Source organism: Bison bison, unplaced genomic scaffold (assembly GCF_000754665.1).
Source record: "Bison bison bison isolate TAMUID 2011002044 unplaced genomic scaffold, Bison_UMD1.0 scf7180017864376, whole genome shotgun sequence".
Lineage (NCBI taxonomy): Eukaryota > Metazoa > Chordata > Mammalia > Artiodactyla > Bovidae > Bison > Bison bison.
Genome location: NW_011494948.1, coordinates 15140392 through 15160948, shown reverse-complemented (window position 1 = coordinate 15160948; position 20557 = coordinate 15140392). Strand labels below are relative to the sequence as shown.

General features: G+C 39.5%; 1 protein-coding gene across 3 annotated transcripts in view; it reads right to left on the bottom strand.

Moving 5' to 3' along the window:
* The window catches only part of FOCAD (focadhesin), a 295859-nt gene that overhangs the window by 37387 nt on the left and 237915 nt on the right, over positions 1 to 20557 (bottom strand). For all 3 annotated transcript variants that reach the window (XM_010857081.1, XM_010857080.1, XM_010857079.1), the window contains 7 exons: positions 14762 to 14909; positions 12529 to 12648; positions 10631 to 10753; positions 10095 to 10172; positions 9159 to 9230; positions 7759 to 7861; positions 5454 to 5534 (listed from right to left, as the gene is read on the bottom strand). In XM_010857081.1, the coding sequence (XP_010855383.1) occupies positions 5454 to 5534; positions 7759 to 7861; positions 9159 to 9230; positions 10095 to 10172; positions 10631 to 10753; positions 12529 to 12648; positions 14762 to 14909 (725 nt within the window). The remainder of the gene's footprint in view (positions 1 to 5453; positions 5535 to 7758; positions 7862 to 9158; positions 9231 to 10094; positions 10173 to 10630; positions 10754 to 12528; positions 12649 to 14761; positions 14910 to 20557) is intronic.

The following is a 20557-nucleotide window of genomic DNA, read 5'->3' as shown; positions in this document are numbered from 1 at the left end:
AAAAAAATGTAAACGGGATAATGGAATTTTCTTTTTCTTCCTTATGGCTTGTAGGGTTATGTACTTCCCTGTGTGTGTGTGCTCAGCCGGGGTTGACTCTTTGCAACCCCAGGGTCTGTAGCCCACCAGCCTTCCCTGTCCATGGGATTATCCTGGCAAGAATACTGGAGTGGATTGCTATTTCCTCCTGTAGGGGATCTTCGCGACTCAGGGATTGAATCTGCATCTACTGTGTCTCCTGCATTGGCAGGCACATTCTTTACTGCTAAGCCATCTGGGGAGCCCCAAAAAGGAAGTCTAACATTTAATTAAAAAAAGAAACCACATCTCAAATGGTAAATACATACAAAAATGTTCATTCCTTCTGACAATGAATGCAAATTAGCCTTAAGGCATCATTTTATACCTGCCTGGCTTGTATTATAGTCATTTGTTTACCTAAATGAAGGTCTGCTTTGTAATATGATAACTAGAAAGGTTTGTTCTTTATTTGTTTTCTAAGCACTGTTATATAAAATGACTCATAAACTCATAATCCTTACAAAAACTCTAGAAAGAAGATTCAATTATTTTTTCCACTTTACAGAAACAATTGAGCCTTACAGACTTAAGCAGCTTGCCTGAAGTGACACAGCTGAGAAGCCATATAAGTGGGCTATGAACCCAGGCAGTCTGGCTCCCAAGCTTTTAACCTCTATGACAGGCTGCTATGATATTTATACAGGGCCGAGGTACTGAAACCTGATACAATCCTTCTGAAGAGCAATGAGGCCATGCCATCCTTATAGTCATCACATCCTCAGAGTCTAATTATAAATTGATGAGAATTTATCCTAAGGAAAGGTACATTCACAAGGATATTCTCTATTATGGAAACATTTTAGATGACCAATAAGGAAATGGGTTAATTATGATTCATCAACTTGACAGAACATTCTACAGTCAGTCATTTAAAAATGATAATTATGGAGATATATGGAAAATAGGGAAATGTTTACAATGTTAGGTTAAAGAATACAAAGCATATGTATACTGGGAAATATGTAAACATTGTGTGTACATAAAAGGAACAAATTAAAAGGTAAAATTTTAAAGTGATAATAGCTGTTAGAAAGGGCTTCCCTGGTGGCTCAGATGGTAAAGAATCTGCCTGCTATGCAGGAGACCTGGGTTCGATCCCTGGGTCAAGAAGATATTTTAGAGAAGGGAATGGCAACTCACTTCAGTATTCTTGCCTGGAAAATTCTAAGGACAGAGGAGCCTGGCAGGCTACAGTCCATGGGGTCTCAAAGAGTCAGACACGACTGAGCAACTAACATATGCCGAAAGCCATGGGATAATTGTTTACTCTTTCAAACATTTTTATGATGTTTACAACAACAAAAAATAGAAATTAAATACTCTCCCAACATACTCTATTAACACTAGTCTAGAGAGCGATGTAAGAATGCTCTTCATACTTTCCCAACCCTCCTTATGCAGGAGATTAGTGGTGATCACGTCCATTTACATGGAAACTCGTTATATATATAAAATACAATAAAATAATATACATTTTATAATTCAATATAAACACATACACAGCTAGAGGACACACACTGGAATATCTATTGAGGCTATCTCTAGGTGGTGAGATTACAGGGAATTCTTTCTTTTTCTTCATACTGTTTTTGAACTTCATGTTATATACATGTTGCTTTGCTCAGTTGTGTCCGACTCTTCACGATCCTATGGACTGTAGCCTGCCAGGTTCCTTGGTCCATGGAATCTTCCAGGTGAGAATCCTAGATGGGTTGCCATTTCCTCCTCCAGGGGATCTTCCCAACTCAGGGATCGAACTCACGTCTCCTGAGTTGGCAGGCAGATTCTTTACCACTGAGCCACCTGGGAAGTCTGTTATACGCATGTGTTCATTTCTAATAACTTCGTAAAAAGAACTGTATTGGTAAGCTATTACTAAGCTAACCTATTTAAAAATAATATACTTTGGTAACCAACTTATAATTTCAACAGAAAAACAGGATAGCTTTCTCATATCATTTATTCTATACTTGGAGTTCACTAATTCTGTTCTTTTGGTTAGACTCATCAACAATTATATCTCATGCTAGTAATCCAAAAATGATCAATCAACAATCTACCTACTTATAGTTTATGTACAAGTCCAACTCTTATACACTCAAATCACTGACCAATGAATCCATATCAAGAAGGAAATGCCATTCATAATGACTTAATTTTATACTTCTTACTGTAAACTTTAAAGCCTAGTAGAAAAATCTTGGAAAGTCATATTCCCTAGCAAGAGAATTGGTAAGAAAATAACCCTAAATTGTTAGTGAAAGTGAAGTTGCTCAGTCGTGTCCGACTCTTTGTGACTCCATGAACTATACAGTTTGTGGAATTCTCTAGGCCAGAATACTGGAATGGGTAGCCTTTCCCTTCTCCAGGGGATCTTCCCAACCCAGGGATTGAACCCAGGTCTCCCTCATTGCAGGTGGATTCTTTACCAGCTGAGCCATGAGCATGGAGTCTTAGCCATTGGACCACCATGGAAGTCCCCTTTAATTGTTGCTGCTGCTGCTGCTAAGTCGCTTCAGTCGTGTCCGAATTGTTAGGTAGAAATATATAACATTATCACCAAAAATAAATGATGACTTTCAGTAAGTACTTTTAAGACAGTTTAACTGTTTTATTTTAAAATTAGGAAAAACCTTGAAATTTGAATATACTCTAAGGTTGAGAAAAAACAAATATCAGAAATCAGGAGAAAGAATAAAGGAATAGAAAAGAAGGAAAAATAAGAGCCAAAACTTAGAGGGCCTTAAGAAGAAAAAAATAATTCCAGAATAGGAGAGATTAGATTATAAGCAAATTTTAAATCCAGCACAGTCAATAAATATCCAAAGGAATAGATTATGATGATTACAAAGGTTAAGGAATATTACATCTGCCAGGAGGTGGGACTCTTAGGGAAGAAAAGAAAATGTTATAGAGTATAGCAAAAAACCAGTTATATTTAAAACTATTAACTGAAGTCTTTCAAAAATGGAAGGAATTTTATCTATTTGGCATGGTTTTAAAAATGTAGGCCTGTGTGAAGGAATGGATACTATGAACATCTGGTATGTTCTATTGTATGAGTATTAAAGTGGGCATCTAAAATGAGAAAAGTCCTGAACATGAGAACGCAGACTAATATATTCACTGTCTCAGATGTGATTGGCTAAAATTGAGGTCATTTCATCCAATCTCATCCCTGCATATGTGTGGATCAAGGATAACGTGTACCATTGTTCTTCCTCTCGTAAGTTATTAAATGGCACACAGAGGCAATGGAGCCATGCTATCCCGAAAGTTTTCTCCCTTTTGCCTATGCCAAGCATGATTTTTATTCTCTCAAGCCATTTCTTCCTCAAAAGAGTTCACCAAAGTTGTCATCCTTCCTATCAGCAGCCCCACTGGGCTCTAATGAGTGACATCCAGACATTTAAACTCAAAAGCTGCTTCAGAAGGGAGTTATTAAAATTCAAATGAGCTGGGCATATTGAAGAAGAAAACACTCGTTTGCATGCACACCTCCGCATTTGGCCATCCCATTTAGACCCATAGAGCAGGGTCTGGTTTTGTCTTTGTAAATGGGCTTCCGAGGCGGAGGTCAGCCTCCCACGGCCCCCACTCCTCTGGGGTCATCATTAGTAATGTGTAAGGCTGAATAGATTTTCCTTGGAATCTAGTCAGGAAACCTGACAAAAAGGCAGCCCTCTCCCACAACCTGAAAATGCCAAAAATCTGATTGGTAATAAGGCATTTTAAAATACTTCATTTACTTGTCTTCAAATAGCTTTAATAGCAAGATTTTACATAACATTTCTGATGTCAATTTCACCTGATGTTTTTCAGTTTTGGAACAGAATATATCCTATTGTATCATGACAGACCAATCATAAAAATGTTACATTTTATCAAGAATTTTCCACAAGATTCAGAGAAAATTCACTTCTGCTAAGAAATATGAATCTAGGGAGCAAAATGATATTTTAGTCACTAGAAAAGGAGTCTGTGTTTCATTTGGTTTAAAAATCTAATAAGAACTAATAAGAAATATCTCATGGAAAAATCTCACATTAGCATCATTTTAAAAGTTTATAAAATATCAGTGAGCAAACTAACAAAAACAAACCAACAAAAAACTAGAGCAAAAATATATGTTCCTAGAATTACTCTAGCCATGGAAATTTTAGATGTTCCTAGAATTATTCTAGCCATGGAAATTTTAGATGTTCCTTTAGTACGAATTCAATTTCCTATTAATGGAGACATCTCTGCTACAACATCTACTTTAAAAAGACTTACTTTATGGCAATATATAAACAATTCCATATTATGTGTAATAAATGACATGGTCATACCTACACATACCTTGTGTGACAATGACATAACATTATACCAACTTTTACTGAAGATATGAAAAGCAAGTTATGCTAACTCACAACTCTAGGATAACAGCACAATTTCTGGAACTCCAGAAACTAAGGGAATTTATGTCCAAGCTATGAAAGTAGTTTATAACTTGGAAGCTCCAGGGACTACTGTACCTAGTAGAAACTTAGACAACAGACATGACCTCTAATGTCCCTTCCAATGGTAAGATTTTATTCCTCCATGACCTCCATTAATCAAATTTTCTTCCTCCAGATGTCTTCATTTTAATTTGTTCAAAGACTTTTCCCCTAAAATTTGGATGGATTTGTTGTAATACAGGCATTGGTTTTGCCCAGACTGACAAAATCAGCCCAACGAAGAATGAAACTAGTAAAACATCAATGAAAGAACATTACATAAAACTGGTTCCTGAGCCACAACACACTCGGTGTGGATCCATTTTTTCCTCAAAGCATAAATTTATAGGTGTGTATCATTAACGCGCATTTACTTAAAAATTAATGTGGGATTTGGCTCCAGTTAAAAACAAAAGCACTAAATCTCTGTCAGTTGTTGGTGGCAGCAACAAAGAATCACAAAGGCATTACTGCAAAGAAAAAGAACACAAGCTAAAATTAAGAACCAGAGCCAGTGATTCCAACAACATAGAGTGATCACACAAAGTTCAAGAAGACCTACCTCCAAGTCAGGTCCTGTAATACAAACATGTGTTTTCTCTTTTTAGGTCACACTCGTTTGAAACTGACAATAAAAGTAATGTGCACTTATACTTTTGAAATGGCCAAAAGGAAGATTAGATATTAAATTGGTAATTTCAGGAGGATACACAGTATGTATGTTTGTGTATCACTTATTTCGTAGTTGGTCTCCTAGTCAGCTCTACTGCAAAGATGATCTGGCAGGGGAAATTATTCACCCTTTCAGATTTGTACTGTTTAATCTACAGAAGCAAGCTTAGGGCATACAAACTTAACAGGTAGAAACAGTCAAGAAATGTGCTCACTTGCCTTTTTTTCCTCCTGTAACGAAGAAGCCAATGGCTGCTCTAATAAAACTGTTTTCAGGCAAATAGCTGTAGTCAGTAGGCACTGTGGAGACAGAAAATGATCAAATTAACCAGTGAACTTGGCAGGACTAATGAAGGAAGGATAATGATCTCATGCTGCCATATCAACCTAGAGACAAAGCGGAGATGTTTATGCCATTAATCTCAGAACAATACTCTGTGGTTGCAACTAATTCTATTAGATTAAGTGGCTGAGACTATGCAAGCAAATCTAAAGTGGTGGTAAATCTGGGAGTGGTTGGAAAAAAAACCATAGAAGGCGAAAATTGTACTGAAGTGGTTTAAAAAAAACACCCTTTTCCACTTTGGCACGTCAATGAACTCCAATCCAGTGACCTCTGTGTCAGCAAGGAGTCCTAAGCTGGACTTCTAAGCTGAGACCACCATTCTATGGGCTATCAAGGGCATCCTGAGTCAGATACATGAACCATGGAAATACGTCAATCAATATTAATACTAGTCACTCTCTTATTTCATGAGACAGGGACCTCTATGTGACCAACACATACAAAAAACCAGATGTGCCTGCTGACCTGAAATAGCAAAGCAGTAACGTTTATGCTAGTTGAGTCCTGGGAGTTTCTTAGATTCTTTTCCTCCTGGTTCCCCATATTGTTTAATGAGATGGTTTTTACTGGGATAGATGGCTCCAATGGAAAATTCCATCAGAAACGAGCAGTTGTACTTTTCCAGATACACAGTCATTTTCCTCCATAGAACCTGAGTATAAGATGATTTACTACAACTGACCTTGAATATATGTAGCCCATAACATAACAATGACAAGCCTATGTTAAAAAGCAAAAGCCTGACATAAACATGCTATTTTTACCAGGACATTGAGAGACCACTGTCCTTCAGGACTAGCATTACCAAGGGTTTCCAATATGACAATATTTTTTTTTTCTTTTTCCAGTTTTAATAAGACAGCTTCTCTGGTATCTCAGTTGGTAAAGAATCCACATACAATGCAGGAGACCCCGGTTCGATTCCTGGGTCGGGAAGATCCCCTGGAGAAGGGATAGGCTACCCTCTCCAGTATTCTTGGGCTTTCCTGGTAAAGAATCTGCCTGCAATGCGGGAGACCTGTGTTCGATCCCTGGGTTGGGAAGATCCCCTGGAGAAGGGAACAGCAGTATTCTTGCCTACTCCAGAACTCTTGCCTGGAGAATTCCATGGACAGAGGGCAGAATTCCATGGACAGAGGAGCCTGGCAGTCTACAGTACATGTGGTTGCAAAGAGTTGGACACAACTGAGCAACCTTCACTTCACTTCACAGTATGACAGCTTTTAAATGTATAAAGTTCATTATGTGGGGAATGCTGTGGAACCATGCCCTATTTCTATAGCTAAGGAGTGACTGAAAGGCAGGGAGACAGTAATTATGGTGGCCCATGTTCCTGGTAATGCTGTCGGTAGACTACCTGTCAGGGGATGTGTGAAACTAGGTTTTAATGAGGAAACTTTGGTACCTAAACCTCCCTGGCCCGAGTCCAAGAGAGCCAGTGGTCAAAATTCTATAAAGAGCAAGGAGCAGATATAGGTCCCAGTGCATTACACTGATGTCTTCCCCAGAAAACCTCCAAGTACATACATAAATTAACCACGTGGGAACTGCGAATATTTTTATTGCTTTTATTTAAAAGCAATAGAAATAGAAAAAATCTTGTTGCAGTAAGACCTAGGGTTTTAATTCCAAGGCCAAGGAGATGCATATCTTTAAAAGTACTTACCTCAGTCTTTTCTCAATGCCAGGGCCAGAAGAACTCCAGCCATATGAAGAATCTTTTAATGAAATATGAATGTTATACAACTACGATTACACCTAGTCAAGTAAAAAGAACTCTGTTCCAAGCTTCAAGGATCTGATTCCTAGTTTCTGGATTTCTCACTAAGCTTGCAGCTATGTCATGTAATCTTTCTGAGTCTTAGGTTCTTTGTAAAATACGGTGTTAGACCCAACATCTAAACTTATCTCTAAGGAAGGAAGAGAGGGAGAGTGAAAAGAGCACAGGCTTTGGCGGCTGACAGATCTGATTTCAAACTGTGTATTTCCCACTTAACTGCTGTGTAACTCTGGGCAAATCAGGAGACTTCTCCATGGTCCATCTTCCTCTGACGTAAAAGAGGGACAATAACACGCAGCTCTGAGGGCGGCTATGAAAATTAACGCTCTTAACAAAGTAGACAGCCCCACGTCAGCACCCCTCCTTCCAGCTCCCATGTTCTATGACTCCAATCTTACCCGAGGTTCTACTTTGATTTGAGGACAGAGTAGACAGATGAAGATGTCCTAGAAGCCAGATGGCATTTGACTGAAGACCAATCACCCCAGACACACTGATGACCTATGAATGAAATGTTGACAGTTCAACGATGGGCAAGATACAAATTCCACTCAATAAAAGGCCACACACAGAAGGTCACTAATCTTTTATGAGGTGGTAGCTTGGCTGGTAATGAGGAGTTCTATGACAAGATGTACTATCCTCTGTGTAGTACACTAAATGTGGGACATAGAGGTGATCAACAAGTGTTGCTGAATGAAAGAATGAATGAATCTATCAGTCATGACAGAAGGGATCAGTGATTGTCTCAGATTTCACTGAGTCAGACTGGTCTAAAGGAGTTTTCAAAAAATGGGAAAAGAAAATCCCCAAAGTAAAAAGGGCTGGATAGTTGCTTAGGACTAAAATACGTTTAAAAGTAGAAGGAGATGTTATTTGGTTCTCTTCTTTAAACAGTGCTCTATTACTATTTTACCATTCACAATATGTTCTTTTAAATAATATTTTTCATTTATAGATTGTTTACCCAAGTTATAGCAATTTAAGTTTCAGGAAAATTTTTTGAGAATATTTACATTCATACATGCAAAAGACAATTTCTTCTGTTCCAGGATTTGTTTGCTTTCAAAGGCATGAATTACTACAACTTCTTCATGTGGTGAGTATTATAACCAGCTATGTTTAAAAAAAAAAAAAAAAAGACAAACAAGTACACTAGGTGAAAGCCTAGGACACAGAGTTCTACATGTGGTAAGAATGCAACTATGCAGAGAAAATAAAAACGCTTATAAAGAAACATGACCACATGTGAGTAGCAGCTGCTTCAGGTTGAGAGGAGCCTCAGTGATTATTTTTTTAAGCTTCTTCCATTCAATGAACGTCATGACGTTTTAAATAAAAATCTGAAAATATAAAATCATTTCTAAGCAGATGGACATTTTTATTCTTTAGCCAAGAATAACTCTGACAATAATTCACCCAAATACTTTTAGTGACATCTGAACTAGCGCCTCTTGACCATTCAGCTTAGCTATCTGCCCTGCCCTTTGGCTGTCTTCTATTTTTCCTTGTCCGGAGGGCCTGACATTCTTTAGAGGGTCAGGTTTAAATTTTTAAAAGAAACCAAAGCAACTTAAGTTAACTCAATAATTCAAGCTTTCTTTTTTTTCCAGAGGTGGTGCATGTTGGTCAGCAAATACAGGGCCCTAAGCGGTTCTCCACTGCCTCTGGAACTCACCATGAATAACCAGAGATTTCCCCATTTTCTATGTAAGACAGTTTGTATCATGAGAGAGAAAAAGACAGCAAAGGGGAATATCTGTTTTCCCACTTAAGGATTTGAAATTCTTCTTCTCACCTGAGTTAAAGTTCTAATGACTTCATTAAGTCTGCCTTGAGACTGAGAGGACTGGATGGCTTCTGACTTCAGCTGAAAGAAAAAGGAGAAATAACCATTCAAAAAAGGAGATAATGATACTCCCACTGTATCAGTTGTCAACATCTAAGCTATGGAATAACTCATCATATGTCCTTATATTTCAAAAACAAAAACCATGAGCTCCTTGAGGGCAAGATCCATGTTTTATTAAATTACTGATATCCCAGGGCTAGTTCAGTGTGGCAAGTAGCAGTCACTTAATAAACCTTTACTGTATGAACAAAGGAATGCCTTAGAATTACTTGTAAATTTATACATCCATATGGGCTTCCCTGGTGGTTCAGAATGTAAAGAATCTGCCTGCAATGCAGGACACTCGAGTTCACTGCCTGGGTCGGGAAGATCCCCTGGAGAAGGGAATGGCAACCCACTCCAGTACTCTTGCCTGGAGAATTCCATGGACAGAGGAGCCTGGAGGGCTATAGTTCATGGGGTCGCAAAGAGTCAGACATTACTGAGAGATTAACACGTTCACTTTCTTTCAAGTCTACAGTAGAAAAGCTTTTAAAGTTTTTAGAAACTTTTGAAGCTTATAGAGAGCATAATTACACAGATACATATTTAAACATTACAGATGCAAAGTGGAGCTTCCTATTTCAAATTTTTGAAATTTCTTAGGATCCAATTGGTTTCCTCAGGCAGAGAACTTTATGGAAAGTATATACGTTGACTAGGTTTAATTCCTACAATCCAAATAAAACAAGGAACAAATCTGTACAAAAAGAATTCTTGGCCAAGAGATATATAAAGACACAGAGAGCCCAGTGTAACCACTACCATGAGCATATATCGGTCTTCCTTAGCATGATGAGATACTGGGTATTCTCTCCTTGCTGTCACCCCATTTTTTTTTACCTGCATTACATCCCCTTCGGAGCCTACCAAGGCCACCATGCCGTGAAGAGCTGCCAAGCAAAGCATTGTGGGAGCGCCCTGAAAACAAAGCATCAGAAAACGTCAAGAGGGGAACAATCCTTGGGTTTGAATTTGATAAGAATTATACCACAGAGAAACAAATGGTCAAAATGGTACAAAATTTGTAGGGTCAACACAACCTGTATCACTGAACTGAGGAAGGCAACAGACTTGAATAAAGTAAACAAGTTAAAGTTGTTAGATTCCAGGTGGCTTCTTGTTATTTTTTAGTTTTCAAAACCACAGTGCTGTTATAAAACACTAACAAAATAGCCAGTTAAAAAAAAAAAGAAAAACAACTACAATGGTTAATAGGATGTATCATTTATAAGGCATTAAAAGTACATTGTCTCATTTGATACTGCCTTTTTTTTTTTAATGGTTAAGCTTTTATGGCAGCACCTATAAATGGTCCAATAAAGTGGCTCTTTTTCCTTTATAAAAATATAAAATAACATGCAGGAGGTGCCTTCTACCTCTGTTAGGACAGTTTTGATCCAGGCCGGAAGCAATCTGTTGCCCAAGTCTTCAGCTTTTCCATGCCCACACACAGACAAGCCGTGAATTATGTTTCCTAATGCCAGGGCAAAACCTGAAGTCTGTTAGAAATAAATTTTAAAAAGAGGTGAGAGAAAAGAAGACTGGCACAGATCAAGAATGTTCATATACAGCAAAACAAGCACTTTGAGGGGCTCCTTTCCTACAGACACGTTCTGTTGCCATCTGTACATCAGAGATTTAAAAAACCTAGACCAGTTTGCAATAGAAATTGCACCCTAATTGTAAGGAATTCAGTTTCAGTGAGTGGTATATATCAGGAAAAGAACACTGCACTAGTGATTGACTTGGGTCAAACAATCCCAATTCTAAGAAGAGGGTTAGAGTGAAAATATCAAGGTGACTCACAAGCCCAGTCAACCTCCAAACAAGAGGAGAAAAAGCCCTGCAATGAGCACAGCATATGAAAGTTCTACATTTTGGTGTTTGCAAGATCTATTCTTTTTTCCTGCTATTTACATTAACTTTATTTTTGTATTGAAGTATAGTTGATTTACAAGGCAAAATCTATTCTGAATGTAAGCCAATAGGCCTATAACCATAAAATAATAACAGTAAAATACAACATAGGCTTAACATCTGGGCTGAATCCTGTAATAACCCACAATGGCCAATATTAAGACTTTGGAGAAATCTAAAAAATAAACAACCAAGCAAACAAAGTACAAACACGGAAATTCTAGAGCATGCATAATCAGAAGGAGCATTTTTCCCCCTCCAACTTTAAAAAATTATGGCAAAATGCACGTAACATAAAATTTGAATGATGCTGAAGCTGAAACTCCAGTACTTTGGCCACCTCATGTGAAGAGTTGACTCATTGGAAAGGACTCTGATGCTGGGAGGGATTGGGGGCAGGAGGAGAAGGGGACGACAGAGGATGAGATGGCTGGATGGCATCACTGACTTGATGGACGTGAGTCTGAGTGAACTCCGGGAGTTGGTGATGGACAGGGAGGCCTGGCATGCTGCGATTCATGGGGTCGCAAAGAGTCAGACACGACTGAGCCACTGAACTGAACTGAACTGAACCATTTTAAGTGAACAGTTAATGGTATGAAGTACATTCACAAAGCTGTGTGACCATCACTCCCAATCATCTTTAGAACCTTTTTCATTTTGCAACATTGAAGTTCTATACTGATTAAACTTTAATTCCCTATCGCTCCTGCCTCAGCCTCTGGCAACCATCATTGTGCTTTTCATCTCTACACTTCTGATTGCTCTGAGTACTTCATATCAGCAGAAACATGCAGTACTTGTCTTTTTGCTATGGGCCTGTTTCACTCAACATAATGCCCTCCAGGTTATCCACATCATAGCCTATGTCAAAATTTTCTTCTTTTTGAAGGCTGACTAATATTTCAGAGGGAACATTTTAAGGGGTATTTCATTTACATTGCAGTAATCTAAATTTTCCTATATATTTAGTCATGAACAGAGATTCTCTGCTTAGAATTTGTGGAGGTTTTACTTGATTAGATTATTCTATGTATTTTTATCTTTATGAATTTCTGTCTCTAGCCTTACATAACTCTTCTATTCCCTAGCCATGTGCTTTAAGATTTTATACAGAGCAATAATTGGAGAAAGCAAAAAGACGTTCATACTCATACCAAAAAAGAAAAAAGTGTCTATAGGGGATAAAGAGAGAAAAAGATGTCTGTAGATACTGGCTAAAGCTGTGGATAAGAATTAGACGTTTCTCATTTCTGGGCACAAAAAAATACTTCATTAAAAAGTCAAAATCAGAGTAAATAAGAACTAGGACTTCAAAGCAGCCTGAAACCCACATAGAAATAACCAGAAATTCCACCTGCTGGCTGTTGTCCACTAACAGTCGAAGCTTGTTCATGATATCTTCAGCCTCCACTGCCTCAATGATGCCGGCACTGAATGCAGATGTACATACACAGCTGAGGGTATAGGCAAGGACCTGAGGAGAAAAGACAGCAGAAACACGGGGCTTCATGCGGGGAAATGAAAGAACACGGTTTAGTCAACACGAATACTTTCTCACACTTACTCCTAGGACAAGGATTGGATTCGAGTATGCCCACTACAGACTGGGCACTGTGCTGCCACCTAACTTATTTGTTGCTGTTGTTATATTATTGTTGCTGCTGTTGTTTAGTCACTCAGTTGTGTCTGACTCTGCAATCCCATGGACTGTAGCCCACCAGGCTTCTCTGTCCATGAAATTTCCCAGGCAAGAACACTGGAGTGGGTTGCTAGTACATCCTCCAGGGGATCTTTCCAACACAGAAATCGAACCTGCGTCTCCTGCACTGGCAGGTGGGTTCTTTCCTGCTGAGCCACAGGGAAACCCCAACTTTTATATTTCATAACAATATTATGAGATAGGCGTTATTACTTTCTGGATAAAAGTTTTGAGGCTCAACTACACATAGCTAGCAAGTGACAGAAGTGAGATTCAAACCTGGGTCTTTAGACTAAATCAAAAAGTTCCTTCAACAGTAGAAGTAGAGTTTCATCACCAGTGGATGCTGCTAACGGCAATGGACTCTGATCCAAGGTCAAACAAGAGAGGAAATTCAAAGAAGTAAAACGCTGCTACATTAAGATTCCCTAGTAGAAGCAGTGGAGCATGATAAACGAGGAAGGTAGGTTTCAGAGTCAGATAATTGTGTAAAATAGGGATAATACTATTTACTTCAGAGCACTGGTGTGATTTAATATGCAAATGAATAAATAAACGAACATATTATAATCTTTTAAAAAATGCTGGGAGTAGAAACAGAATATTTAAGTGTATATCTAAAATTGACCACTGACTGGCTAAGTAACTTTAAGCAAGTCACTGCATCAGTTTGAGCTTCCTTTTTCCCAAATCAAGGTGACGCATCCCTCTCTGCCTTGGCATTTTCATGATGAATCCCTCCCTCACAAAGATGCTGTTAAGACAAAGTAGAAATGTTCAACTCCTCATACTGGTTGATACAGCATGAAAAAAAGAAAGGCAGTTTCTAAGGTAGAAATTGGATAACAAAAATCAGAGGAGAGGAAAAACCAAAACTGCTTGCTTGAGGCCTTCTAAATCAAAACATCAGGACAGACAGATGCTTCAATTTATGAAAACCTTGTTTTCCTTTATTAATCGCATTGCTCCTTGCTTATGACATTTTCTCCTTCAGCTTAAAAAAACACATAGTTTCCAATCACGCTCTGCACCACTTTAAACATGGAAATGCGGTGCATGTCTTAGAACAAAACTTCAAGACTCTGTGCACCAAAGAAATCCACCGATTCAACAAGGCCTATTGCTGAAAGCAGAGGAGCCGAGCCGGGAAACACAGCAGCCATTATGCACTCATCAATAGATTGTGGGCAGGCTGGGAGAAATAGGATCTGCTCTAATGAGAGGGAGAATCTGGCTAGGCCAAGAGGTCGGCCCAGGCACCTCCCAGAGAGAAGAGCCTGGCGACGAGGCTTCACCTGGGCTCACAGACACACAGGTCTCAGACGACCTGGTGGACACGGTCCACACACAGACGGGGGCCCAGGATCCCGATTCTGCATATTTTTGGCGCCATCAGAGAAAAATCTTTTCATTAAGTGTGGCAAAGGGAATTTCCTCAATAATTTTTCACGCTGGCTGACATGAAAAAAAAAGAAAAAGAAATCAAATGCCTTTTGGATCTGTAACTTCTTAAGCTTATCCCTGGCCATTTCTTAAAGTTATATTTGGCTTGATCCTAATTCTAAAAATCTACATTTAACCTTCCTCCAGAAATCGCAGCTTTCTTAGAAACTGCCTTCTCGTGATGCTGAGCTAGGGTTCTGTATTCACTCAGGGCTCTTATCTTATATGCCACATGTAAGTCTAAGTTGATTTAAACAGCTGCACTATTTGAAATCCTTATGATCTAATATATAGGTTGTTTGCCATTCAGATTTTCTCCTTAGCCCCGTTGAAATTGAGGAAGGATTTAGTTTCAGAGTCACCAAAACAGGGGAAGCAGAAAATAAGCAGCGAGAGGAAGACAAAAGCCCGCAGAGGGAAGGGAAGTGGAACCTTGGTCCCCTACCTCCTGGAAGGTTCTGCTCTGGCTCCTGCTGTCATCCAGGTATGCGGAGAGCTTCCGAAGCGAGGCTGCCACATGAACTCGGGACTCTGTCTGACCGCTGTGACTCATGAGGGATAGGACGAGTCCAACTCCCAGTATACAGCCCGTGCTTGGGTGCCAAAAAAGATGAGGAGTGAAAACTACAAGAAATCCATGCCCTCGCTCTTCACTTATCACGGGAGTCACCAGTGCTCTACAACCCAAGGTGAGCTGGCTGGATTTTAACTGCAGATTGGTATACATGCACACCCTATAAGCCCCCCACAAGGATTGTTGTTGTTTAGTCACTCAGTCGTGTCCCCACTCTTTGCGACCCCATGGACTATAGCCCACCAGGCTCCTCTGTGGATGGGGATTCTCCAGATAAGAATACTGGAGCAGGTTGCTATTTCCTTCCCCAGGATACCCACCATCCAAACAGGTGTCTATGGCTCATGCCAGTGCTGTGTACCCAATGGAGAAAATAGATAAATACATCAAATAAATACATGAAATAGTTTGACAGGTTCCTCCCTGGGGGTGCAGTGGGTAGGAATCTGCCTGGCAGAGTACGGGACACGGGTTGAGTCCTGGTTCAGGAGGATTCCACATGCCTTGGGGCAACTAAGCCCCATGAGCCACAACTACTGAGCCTGTGCTCTAGAGCCCGGGAACTGCAACTACGGAAGCCCACATGCCCTAGAGCTGTGCTCTGCAACAAGAGAAGCCCCCTCCGTGAGAAGCCTGTGTATCCCAACTAGACAGTAGCCCCCCAAATAAATAAACCATTTTTAAAAAGAGATAGTTTGTACAGTAATTATCCTTCAGCTGAAACAAAATAATTTTTAAAAAACGAAACAGTTTGACAAACTCTATATGAGAAGGAGGTACAAAAATGAGTCAAACCAGTTCTATCTCTGCATTTAGAGAAACGCTGTGGTCCCCTCCCCACTTATGATGAGAGCACTCTGATTAACTGCATAAGGAGAGAAAAGCCTAAATTTCAGGGTATGATCTGAGGACATCTGACTAATAACAGGGTGGGGAACAAATGCAAGGCATGGTTACGAGGTACTGCTAAGAGCTTCATGTTTCCTAGTCAACTTCAACAAGTGGAATTTCTGTCTCAAAGAAACTGTGTATTTGTCTGCGCACAATGACATTAATCCTCTTCTCCCCTCTGATCCCTCCAAGTACCACCGGGTCAGGAGAGAAAATGGACAAATGACAGGCTTGTCAAAAGTTACCCCATGTGACAATTCAATTGGAATCCTGGGCTTTGTGCCCCCATTCCCCTGAAAGAATACACATCCATTTAAAGAAAAGAATTGTTCTCCCAGAAAACCTCTAGTCAGTATGATAAGATAATGCAGCTTGAGGGTAATTTTTTACTCTTTTGAAAAAGTTCTTTTATCATCACTGTTGTTTTTCAAGTTGAGGAAATGCTGAGTTTTTCAGAAATCATCCTTACTCTGGTTTGGCTTGCCTTGCTTCCTGCTACCTGCTGCTTAAGAAGACATTCCAGGGCGTCTCTCCAGGAACATATTTCAGTGCCCGTATGTTATATGTTATGTCATTTTACTCTTACATAGCATCCTTGGCTGGCATCAAGACCCTCACACGTTTTTCAAACATGATAGTTACTTCCCCTGACACCTCTGTGACAACGGAGCTCCCACCTCTGATAAGAGATGCCCAGAAGGATGGAGGGGCTACAGGATTTGCTCAAGGTCAGGCAGAGAGTTTCCAGAAGAGCACGGACAGAAGACGAGATTTCTTAGTCTTCCCAGTCTGAACCCAGCCCCTCTAGGCACCCTGCGTGATGCCAGGATGGAATGCCTATGCGAAGGCAACATGTCTCAGGTGTGTTTTCCCAGGTTCTATTGCACAAAAATCTGGCATTAGAAAATCTTGTATCAAGCAGTTACTTCAGCAACACTCCAAGTCAGGCAAGACTGCTGTTTTGGCTTACATGAACTTAACAGCAAGCTCAACTAGCATAATGCGTATTTTAACCAGTGAAATCAACATCTAACATCTGAACATGATGTGCTTTAGAGACAAATCACATTTCTGAAAGAGGAAAGGCTGCTGTTGATTAGAATGGATTTAAAGTCTTTGTTTTCATTTATACTCTACAGTAAAGTTTTTTGGCCATCTTTCTATATTGATGAATATAAAAACCGGAAATTAAACCAAAGATATAGTTAGGCAAATGTGATTAGTACTTTAAAATTTAACTTCTCCTTGTTTGATTAAGTAACTGCTACTTTTGCTAATACCCTGTACTTCAGACAATTTTAATGATAAATTCTGATGAAGATTATCTGGGAGTTGATTTAATTAGTGTCCACATTCTTCACCACCCTCCATGAGGGTGGGTACCTTTTCTGTTTTTTTCCTCAATATTTGTGGCACCGAGCACCCTGCTTGACAGGGACAGGCATTCAACCAACATTTACTGAATGCTAAAGAACTGACCAGATGCAGAGTTTCAAGAGAAAATAAAGCTGAGAGAACATTTATCAAGGAAAAAAATCCTACCTCCTCCCAAAAAACCCCCAGATTTGATTCTCATGTTCAGTTGGAGGCAAAATTGATGAGTGGAGGCAAAATTCACCAAATATAGCATCCAAGATTCAATCAAGAAAACCTGATTTCTATTTTTTGCCAGACTAACTTAGGAAAGAGGTGTCAGGTTCATGAGGGAAAAAGATGCTTCTTAAAGCTCCCTTAACTACTGGGGTTCATCCTTTTCAAATAATAGGCAGGTACCTAAGCCTTGCTTTTCTGGGCACACAAAAATCTCTATCCCCCTCCTCTTTTGCCACGGGCACAAAGGTCAAGAGAAAGACATCCCGGTTTTTAGTTCACATTTATCTAAAAATTATCACAGCAGAATTATTTTTGGACAAGGTTATCATCCATTGGTATAATGGTTTTTAGCTGACCATATATGGGTGCCAATATAAGTATGTTAGATTGTACGCATCTATTGACCTTCTGAACTGTCTCCATCTACTCTAATTTGCTCCAGCATACACCAAGAAGGAAGTCCTAAAGCTTCATTCCTGATGTTTCCTTTTGATTTCTGAATCTTCTGTATTTTAATGTATCTTTTGTCCTAAGTCTTAAAGATTCTCCTAGGTCTTTAGTTCTCCTAGGTGCCGACAGAGGTGCCTAGTTCTCCTAGGTGCCCACAAAGATTTTCCTAGGTGCCAACAAAGGTCCGTCCAGTCACGGTTATGGTTTTTCCAGTAGTCATGTATGGATGTGAGAGCTGGACTATAAAGAAAGCTGAATGCCAAAGAATTGATGCTTTTGAACTGTGGTGTTGGAGGAGACTCTTGAGAGTCCCTTGGACTGCAAGGAGATCCAACCAGTCCATCCTAAAGGAAATTAGTCCTGAATATTCATTGAAAGGACTGATACTGAAGCTGAAACTCCAATACTTTGGCCACCTGATGCGAAGAGCTGACTCCTTGGAAAAGACCCTGATGCTGGGAAAGATTAAAGACAGGAGAAGGGGATGACTGAGGATGAGATGGTTGGATGGCATCACTGATTTGATGGATATGAGTTTGAGCAAGCTTTGGGAGTTGGTGACGGACAGGGATGGCTGGTGTGCTGCTGTCTATGGGATTGCAAAGAGTCGGACATGACTGAGTGACTGAACTGATTGTCCTAAGTCTTAAAGATTCTCCTAGGTGCTTAGTTTAGCATTTCTACACATTTGCCTCATTCTAGCTTCACTGCTCTACCAGCTCTAAACTGAGATTAACTTGGGCAGAGGTAGCTCTCACATCTTTCTGTCTATTGAAAACAAAAAGGAGTTGTGTAGATGGTGTCTTAAACAGATGAAATAAATTATGTTAGATACAAATTTGAGGTTTTAGACTTGCTAACATAAATCCCTTATAAGAATACTAACAAATGATGAAGAGAATTTGAATTTTAAAATGGTATGCCCCATTATGTCATTACTTATTTGAATCTCTTATCCAAGAGTATTAAAATATCACTGGCAAAAAGAAATTCTGAGTCTTAAGATCTATGCAATTCTGACATGTATGTTGCTATATCAACTGAGACATGATATATTTTTCTAAAATTAACCAGAGATGAATCTTTAATTCCCTAGTTTATTGTAGGTTATTCTGCAGATTAAGTAGTAGGCCATCTAATAATTAGTTCTAATATAAGTTAACATTTGTATAGCGCTTTGCCCTTTACAAAGTGCTATTCAAGTGTTATATTTGTAAAAGCTCAATAGTAATTAACCAATGCTCAGGTCATCGATGGATAACATGACTTGTTAGGGCTGGGAGGACTGCAATGTCCAATAAATACCACTAGATGGCAGCAAAATGTAAGTGATAGGACCCCAAATACCAGGTGCTGCGTTCTCTCAGCAGGGACAGGTCCATTAAATCCAAGAAGGTGCTGAATTTGCTTTGGGTGAATTCTATCACTTGAGGCAGCATGCTCCTAGATCTATTAACTGCCTCCAGGTAATACTTCCAGTATTTCAGGTAAGGGAGGACCAGACTCCTGTAACCTCACTGGATGGGGGAATATTTTGTGCCATGAGCCAAGCATTCAGGTCTGCGTCAAGTTAGAATTTCTGTTTTGCTTTTAATGGTGAGCAATATCTGCACAACAGGGGGGGGGGTGGTGGTGGAAATCAACACCACACTGTCAAGTATCAAATTGCTTTTTGTATCAATTTTTTTTTCCTTTCTACTGAAATGTATTCTCCATGCTGTGCTAAGCAAGAGAAAGAAAAATCTGACAACCTGGGTTTTTCTCCTGATTCTGCCACTGAGGGGTGTGGCCTCGAACCAGTGTTCTATTTGAGACTCATTCTTTATCTGTAAACCAAAGTGATGATGACTCCTGCTTTAGTATCAATATTTAGGGTATAATCAGGGCTTCCCATGCAGCTGAGTGGTAAACAATCTGCCTGCCAATGCAGGAGACGTGGGTTCGATCCCTGGAAAATCCCCTGGAGTAGGAAATGGCAACCCACTCCAATATTCTTGCCTGGGGAATCCCATGGACAGAAGAGCCTGGTGGGCTACAGTCCATGGGGTTCCATAGAGTTGGACATGACTGAGCAACTAACACTTTCAAGAATAAAGAAAGGAGGTAAGAATGAAGAAATAAGAATCTTATTACTATATTATAAAAATTTAAAATTTTTATAATATAGTAATTTTAATTACTATATTAATTTTAAAGTTAAATATGCTTAGACATATGAAGGTTTTCAATGTATAAATATCCCTACTTTGGCTAATTCAGTTATCTCCATGGTCCTCCCTATACTCAAACAACATTCCTATAAACTAGTGGAGACAATACACGAGAGTCACTCCTGATTGTTCCAACTACCTGAAAGTTTACAGCAGGCTAATCACATTCCCCACCCCCCAGCTTTAAACACCCAGAGCTACAGATATGTTAAACACGTTTGGGGCCAGGCAGGAGAAAGAAGGAAGTGGGGAGGGGGAGGGAGAGAAATTTTTCTTACTCCTTGGTTGTAAAAGGCAACAACACCAACATGTGAATTAGGCTCAAAAACCTTCATCAGCCCCCAAAACAGTTAAGGACCCTAGCCCTTCCATTAATCATTCTCTAAAATTTGAGACTTCAATTATGCCTCCAAACTCTTTCTTTGCCCATACTCACAACCATACTCTTAACATGTCATCTCATCTCTGAAGTATTCAACTTTAAAGGGTGATAAAGCAGGTGCATATCAGGGGTTCTTATTCA